The sequence below is a fragment of the Cyprinodon variegatus genome, unplaced genomic scaffold, assembly GCF_000732505.1.
Source record: "Cyprinodon variegatus isolate N-32 unplaced genomic scaffold, C_variegatus-1.0 Scaffold865, whole genome shotgun sequence".
Lineage (NCBI taxonomy): Eukaryota > Metazoa > Chordata > Actinopteri > Cyprinodontiformes > Cyprinodontidae > Cyprinodon > Cyprinodon variegatus.
In genome coordinates this window covers 5,202-13,495 of record NW_015151318.1, presented here as the reverse complement: position 1 = coordinate 13,495, position 8,294 = coordinate 5,202, and the positions used below count along the sequence as shown (strand labels likewise).

The 8,294-nt window shown below is 40.1% G+C and overlaps 1 protein-coding gene across 1 annotated transcript in view; it reads left to right on the top strand.

Moving 5' to 3' along the window:
- LOC107099384 (polypeptide N-acetylgalactosaminyltransferase 14-like) overlaps positions 1–6,906 on the top strand; it is a 271,170-nt gene extending 264,264 nt beyond the window's left edge. The window contains exons 11-12 of the mRNA XM_015397480.1: positions 5,970–6,062; positions 6,819–6,906. Of these exons, the coding sequence (XP_015252966.1) occupies positions 5,970–6,062; positions 6,819–6,906 (181 nt within the window). The remainder of the gene's footprint in view (positions 1–5,969; positions 6,063–6,818) is intronic.
- Positions 6,907–8,294: the final 1,388 nt, after the last annotated feature.

Below are 8,294 nucleotides of genomic sequence, written 5' to 3'. Positions count from 1 at the left end.
CTGTTCCAATTGACCCATATTTATGTTGCATGTTCCCGTTTTCCCTGAGTCCATACTTTCCTGTGTTCTTCTCAAGCACTCACGTTCTAGTAAATTGAGAAACAGCAATAATTTCACAGCATTTAGCTGAACTTTCCCGCTCCAATATTATCTTGCTTTCATGGAATGTTGATTTCAATAGCAAAATACCCCACAGTGATAAATGAATAAAGTATTGTTCATCTTCTTTTGTATTTTTTCTTCATTCCTAACTTTTTTGTTTCTCTGTAAACTCACACCGTCCTTTCCCTTGATTTTTCTCCCCCCCTCCTGCTGCACTCACAGCCTCCCCGCTGTCTTTAATTGCCGGCTGACTTGATGCACTCGGAGCAAACGGACTTTCAGAGTTTTCCGCTGTGAGCTGTGTGACGCAGCCACCGCTCTCTGCTAACATCATTGTTGAGGTGGATTTACAGCTGCCCGGGAGCCTTTGAGCTGCCAGTACAATATTATCCCATTAGCATAAGCTGTATTCTTTCTCTCTGCGCCTTTCAACCCGTTTACACTGAGAGATGTTTACAGGCAGGCCAGTAATCCATTAACAGGAGTAATGTGTTCAGAACACATGTGAATTGATCTTGTATTAGCAGATCAATCAAGGCTGTAAGAGGATTACATGTTGCTTTCAGATAACAGAATTAAAGTTAATATTTCTCCACAGTTTGTCCCTCATGCTAAGGATTAAAACATGAAAAAAAAATGAAAACTTAATCATTTAATGCAATTCCTTTTTTATGTAAATCACTTTTGGTGCAAATTGATGCCTCCTGGTCAGCAGTGAAGATGACAAACTAGGAGATGTTAGGAAGAGCAACAGCTTAATTGCGACACTCCATCACTGCATTACTCGTGGGATCCACTTAATGCTGCAGACCGATGATTTATCCAACAGATTATTCCTTTAGCTGTTCAGTCAGTCATTAACCTCGGTCTGTAAGCAAAACATTTAAGCTACAAGGTGTGGGAGTTCGGTTCACTCTGTGGTTTAATTGGCAGAGCGAGGCCCTAAAGATACCAGGATAGAAGGTTCAGCTCCCAGAACGAGCTCTCTGGCTGCCAAACAGCACTTCAGAGCAAAGCTTCCACCAAACCACCCATTAAAACTTATTGTTTTGTGTCAACTGCCTTTTTCACAGCAACACTGAGGCTTTTCTTTTTCTCTCCACTCTTTAGTTGTTCATTTTGTTCCCCGATGGTCGTTACCGAGGCAACATCTGTTCTGCGAAGAGGATGATGACTTTAGCTCGTATCACGGCGACCCCGTGTTTGTGATCGACAGCGCTCTCCGAAACAAAGCTGCCGTCGTCTGCTGGTGTGTTGCTCTGCCGGTTAATTAGCAGGAAGCTTCTGTGTCGGCAGACAGCGTTATGAATCTACGCTCCACCAAAATTACCACTTGATAACTCGATTACAAAGATTATGCCGTTTCCGTTGTGAACTTCTTTCATATGGATGCGTGTGCACGACCGGAGACTCTAATTTAAAGCTCTTGTGCTGCAACACTTATTTATGTTTTAACGCCCACAAGCATTACGTGTCCCCTCTCTGTTCCTCGTTCATTAAACTGCCTCGGCAGGCGCCTGTAATGCTCATAATGGAGGGTTTCTGTCAATTCAATGAGATCGCTCACAGCTCGCAGAAACTCTGCTAATAGCTAATTACAATAGAGACACACTGAGAGGGTAGGGAGAATGAGACAAAAGGGGTAAATGGGATGAGAGGCAGAGAAAATGGGCTTTACCATTGCAGTTGTGTGGGTGAATAAAGTGCACTGAGTTGAGTTGAATAGAAATGAGCTGATGGGATTCGGACACAGAATTTTGATCAAAAGATGATTTTAGACCTGAAAATATTGTTTTGAGCTGAATAAAAAGATGCAGCATGCTTATATTTATGCAGAAACATGATCAGATCGATAATCAGCGTTTGAATTTAAAAAAAAGGAAAAAGTTAGCTTAGACTTGTGTTTGGTGATCAATCATTCAGATCTTATCGAAGGTGGGCTGAGTTTCCTTCGCTGGAGCAGCAGGTTAGCTGACTGAGCCTCATGAGGTCTGTTTTTAATGGTTTTCTCTTTCCTTCCTCCTGCAGCCTTCGTTCACATCAGCAGGATCAGAATCAGCATCAAAGTACACAATAAAAGAGATAATTTATCATACAGACAAAAAAAAATAACTCAACTCTCCCTCTGCAATTAAAATTAAACTCAGGTTTGGGCCAAGTCCAGACAAAGCTAGTGTTTTAGTCTATACGACAAGCTTCTTGGTTGGTTCGGGGTCCTACCATGATTATCTTTAAACTGGCTGCATTTGAAAATAGCTTCCAGAGGAGATAAGTTTGAAGCATATTTTTGAATCTGAGCCAAATCAGCCATCAAACAACATCAGCAAATTTCTATGTTGTGATTCTGTTTTATAATGTACCTCTAGGAGGTAGAGTAAATAGCCCGATCCAGCAGGGAGAATTCAGCCCAGACAGAAGTTTTTCCTTAATCCAAATCATTTCTCCTAAACTATTTCTCATCTCTTGCCAAATTGTTAAATTATCCTGAGCTATTTTATATAATTGTGCTGCTATATGTTTAAGCTGCTGGAGGACATAGGGACCACTTTTCACCATTCTGCTTTATTCTGTCTCAATTTACCCCTTTTTGCAGTATTTGTCAGTTTTATGTTGAAGCTTCTTATTCTTGTCAGAGTAGCTTAATCTGGTCTGCTCCTTCATTGTGACTTCATGGAACCGTACCATCAACATCTCTATAGATGTCGGCGTTTGGCTTGTTTTTTTCAGTGTTGTTCTGTTTTTTGTTTTTTTCTGTGCCGAACTGTATGTGCTCTCTTTCATTTTCTGACCTGAGAATTGGCTTGGAGCTTGTCTGCCTGGCTTTGTCTTTTCTGGACGGGGCCACCTGGACGGGGCCAGCTAGTCAACAGTTACCTTTTGTATGTCTGCTCCTGTCTCCTTGAACCCCACTCGGCCTTGGCAGATGGCCACCCACACAGCCTGGTTCTGCTGGAGGTTTCTTCCTGTCAAACGGGGGTTTTCCTCTTCACTCTAGCTGTATGGGTGTGAGGGATTGCTGGACATTCGACAACAAAATGCAAACGAATATCGTCACCGCAATCTGCCCCAAAGAGAGCACGTCTAGCAAGTCAAAGACAGAAACTTTTAACTAGTCTGACTGTATTTTCTATGTGAAGAGCCTTGCAATGACATGTGTTGACAATTGGTCCCTTAAAAATGAACTGAACTGAATTTAAATCAGAATCAGTATTTTAAAAGCTGTTTAATTTTCGTCGTTTCTTCACACCCAGCATTTTTTTTTCGACAGTAGGCTGGCAGGAGAGAGGGGGAGAGACATACGGCAAAGGATCACAGTCGACCGCATCGAGGACTAAGGAATCTGTACATAGGTCGTGCGCGCTAACTCTGCTCCACCTGCACGCCCATCCTTCTTTTTTACTACCTTCTTTACCTGTGTGGCGTCATCCATTCCTTATTATGTTTATGGTATTTTTTTCGACTTCAGGCTGTTTCATTTTCCTACTTCTTCTCTGCATAAAACGTATCTTAAATTATAACAAAATCAGGAAAAAGTTAAAGTTAAAACGGTCATAAGAGGGATTAGACTAATGCTTTAAAATGTCGTTTTTCTATTTACTAAACATATTGACATAACAAAAGATCTTATTTTTTTATTTATGCTCTGAAAAAGAAACAACCAAAATAATAAACGGGTTTTACCAAATAAAAACAAAGATATGTTTTCTAACAGAGGAAAAAAGGTGATGGTAGGTTAAAGTTGGAAGGTTCTTGAAACCACCTGCCAGGTTCTGACACCGGTCTGTGGAAGGGTTGGTTTGCTGTTCAGCCTGTTTCCAAACAATCTACAGTACCTGGATCTAATCAAGCTTTGACTAGGCCAAGCCAAGATTGATTTAACTGTATATATTTGGGTTATTGACATGGTGCAAATTCCGATTCTCCTCCAGTTTATTTTCTTTTTCAGATGTTTGAGCATTTTGTTTCAGCACCCCCTGAATATCATAGTGGACTCTATTGTAGTTATCTGGTCAGTTACTACTCTAGCAAATGAACCCCAAACCATGAAGGCACCACCTTCATGCCTTACATTTCATATAATGGTATTTTCCTGTGATTTTCTCTTTGGTCCTCTTTACAGTGTCCAAATAATTATTTTAAATCCTCTATCCTAAAGACATTATTCTAAATAGTAGTAGCCAATCAAGATTTCCCCACTTTCCTTGATGGGCCGTTGGCTGGTCCTTGGCTGATCCGTCTTAAACATCAATATTTGTATTAAAATATTTTCCTGTCATGATTGTCAACATTAAGATATAAAGAAAAGTGTCATCTCCTGGTCAGACCCTCTAGTTCAGTGAATGCAGTAAGGGGTCACTCCAGTGGCTGGCAGTTGGAGGGGATTTCGCTGGGAGCTGTAGGGAAGCGGCCTGCCATTTGGCTGGAGATTGACTGGGAAGGACCATTTTGAATGGCTGCTACTATAAGTCCCAGACTGTCTGTTGGGTTTATTCTATGATGATTATAAAATGAATGTGTGCTTATGAAACATTTGTGCAAGGGGATGCTCCACTCCTGTCTCATGATCCAGTCAGGAGAGCATCCTGCCTTGTTATTCTGATGGAGCATTCTGTCTTCATGAACTGATCAATTGTTCTGTCAGAACAATACTCTGTTTGTAACCATGTGTGATGTTCTGTTAATAAATGCTCTGCAGAGGAGGGCCAGTGGGAGACAGTATGTTTGACTCTGGGGTTCAACTTACTCTCCTTCCTGCAGGAATAGTATCGATAAGTCTGTTTTTCAGTTCTTCTTAAGAAAAAAACCTATCAAAGAACCGGACACTGTCTCTAAAGCCTCTCTGGCAAACAGAAGAAGTATATCTTTCCGTAAAAGTTCAAAAAAATCCACTGGACTTGGTTTCCAACATTTAAAGACGTTTCGCCACCTTCCTGGAGAGGTGGCGAAACGTCTTCAAATCTTGGAAACCAAGTCCAGTGGATTTTTTGAACTTTTACGGAATGACTATGACCTGGATGACTGAGAATCTTCATCAGCAGAAGAAGTACAAGTTTTCTCTTTCCATGCTTCCTTTAAAGGTATACTATGAACCGGTGTTGATTTTCCAGCGAGGCACCCCCCAGAGGGCGAAAGTAAAAGTGCACTGTCGTAAATATGCACAGCTGTTCTCCTGGTTTCTCCGTCAAGCCAGGCGCGGTTGTTTTGAGCTTAGCAGACAGGCGAACGCAACGAATTACAAAACACAGTGAAAGTATGAACATGCACACAGAGAGAGAGAAACCATTCCAATGTTACTTACAATCGCATCAGCAGAAACGCGAGGTCCGCGTCAGCCTTGCAGCCTTCTTTTTATTTTAGCTCTCGCCATTCGGAAAAAGCTTGCCCGATGTTCACCCGTGTACGACTCCTCTCTCTGTCCGGAGCCCTTTTCCTCTTTCTTGCCTGCTCCGACATGGGCTTTCGCTGTTTTCACGCTGGTTCCGCCATGATAACGGCACAAAGATCGCCACTGCGCTAGCAACGAGCATGCTTTTAACTGGGGGCGTGTAGCAGTTTTCGCCGTAAAGCAAGACCGACTCTCTCGCGAGACTTCTGAGCCTGTGGGTGCGGGTCGGTGCTCCTGCAATTGCAAGTGCGGTATTTCCCCTACAGACCACCAGGGCGGCCGAGAAAACCTTTGTTCAACCTGAAATGACTCATTTAATCATCCAAAACGTTATGGAACACATTAATTAACTGAAAAATGTTGCATAGTGTGCCTTTAAAAGGTTCAGCTTAAGTGGCCTCCATCTTATTGTTATCCTTACTGGAAACCATTGTAACTATTTCTCTGTAAAAGCGTTTTTTTTGTGTGTTGGTGGAAACAGGAACACACGCCGTACAGCTGAGGTGTGGATGGACGACTTCAGCCTGTTTTACTACTCTGCCCGGCCTGCTGCTCGAGGGAAATCCTACGGAGAGTAAGAATAAACAAAACTGATGCACTCATCATAAATATACCCTCTCTAATTGTCCTGCTTCCTCATCACTCCGTTATATTGTTATGGGTTCTGCAGAGCGACTCGCAGGATTGCAAATGATTTTGCTTAATCAACATAAAAAGAGGTTTATTGCTCCCTACTAGAACCAAAGAGATTGTTACAGTTTGAAATGTTATCGGCAGGGTTTGGGTCATTACAAAGCGGAAAATATCCAGTCATTTAGAAATATTCTCATTAAGTGGCTCTTTTGGGGATTCAAACTTTGGATTGATGCAGTCATCAAGCTAAAAGAGCTTTTCTCTCAGTTGTAAAAGAGTATTCTCTTGTGTGGTTAACCAAAGAGGCTGATGAATCCCTGCTCTAAAGCCTGCATGTTCATTTTATATTTTTTTAGCCTAAACTAAATGTTTCTCCACACCCCCGTGGTTTAATCTCACACGGATTGTAAGAATAAACATTCACAGTCACTGTTGGAGCAGCCAGAGGATCTCAGTGAAATGTCAGTTTATCTGTCAGGAACATGTGAACACTGACATTTTCACATCATACGCCGTCATTATTTGTCCGACTCTGCAGTAGTATTTCATTATCTATCATAATCTTGCCCATTATTATGAGTTATTTCGCGTCTACCTTCCTGAGTGTTGGTGAAGGTGTGTCTGGCTTTCTGATGTGCTGTTTATCTGCCAGGCTGACTGTCTGCTTGTCTGGATTTTCCCTTTTTTTGTCTCACAGCATTCAAGGCAGAGTGGAACTTCGGAAAAAGCTCAAGTGCAAATCCTTCAAGTGGTACCTGGACAATGTGTACCCGGAGCTCAGGTAAGAACGCATGTTTGTGTGTGTGTGTGTGTGTGTGTGTGTGTGTGTTGGAGCGCCTGTCTTTAAGCTCATCTGTGCAGGAAAAGCTGATCTACTGCTGAGCGTGCAAACTTCTGGATCATTGTTTGAAAAAAAAAGATTCATTTTGATCTTTTATGCTTTGTGCGCCGTTGTAGAGTTTTTGCTGACTCGTTTTGCTAAATGCTGACTCATCACATGAAAAGATGCAACACGCTACAAAGGTTAGAGTCTGACATTCAGGTTTTATTGAGGTGGCAGATGTGAAGCACGGTCAGATGGTGAGGAGTTTGATCAAAGCAGGAAGTCAAAAACAGGATATGGAAGGCGGTGAAAAAAGATTTATTTTATATTTTATATATTTGGAGACATCAAGAAATTTTTGAAACTGTTTAGTATGTTTTAAGATGGACCATGTTTCAGAACCATTTGTTAAAGGATGACAGGCAAACTGATTCCAATCTGCTAGCAGCCTTATCCCATAGTCCTAGTTGTCTTAATAGCATGTTTCCTACTGGAGAATCAAAACAAATGAAACATCTCAGCGTGTGTAAAGATGTGTTTAAACGTTTACACACGCTAGTAATTCAATTAATACCAAACTAAAAAAGAAATAAATACAAAATGACCAAATTATGATTTGGTAAAATGAAATATTTATTTTGTATTTTTGTTTATAACAATAATTCTAAAAATAAACTGTCCCAGACAAATAAAAATGCCTTAATCATGAACAGTGAACCAACATGCCTGTCAGCAAGTGTAGAAGTTTGACTGAACATTGCATAAAACAGCTAATCTATCTATCTATCTATCTATCTATCTATCTATCTATCTATCTATCTATCTATCTATCTATCTATCTATCTATCTATCTATCTATCTTTTCGTAGAACGATGCAAAAATAATTTCTTTATCTTGAGTTTAAAGTGAAGTACTGTATCTGACTGATACCTGCTTATTTCAGCAATTATTTACAATAAGAATGAACCACAATGAATATTCTAGTTTATTGAGAATAGCTGTAGTTTCACACGCTACTGCAGATACATTTGCTAATTAATTTGAATTACATACTAAAGATATTTTTTCTTACAGTAGAAATTGCTTTTTGATAAGTATAACCTTAAATTTTCCTTATAAGTTAGCTCTTTTTTTTTTATTTTGCGTCATTTATAGTTTTTCTATGTTTCATTGTCTCAGCTAATTTTTATTTAGACAATTATTAAAGTCCACCTAAATTTGCTCATTCCCTTTATTTTTTTTTCAACTCTTCACCATAATATGTGTTAAAATATAAAATTATATGTAATCAAAAAATGTGCAGAATTTAGCTAAATGTATTAATTTATAAATTATCATCACATACACAG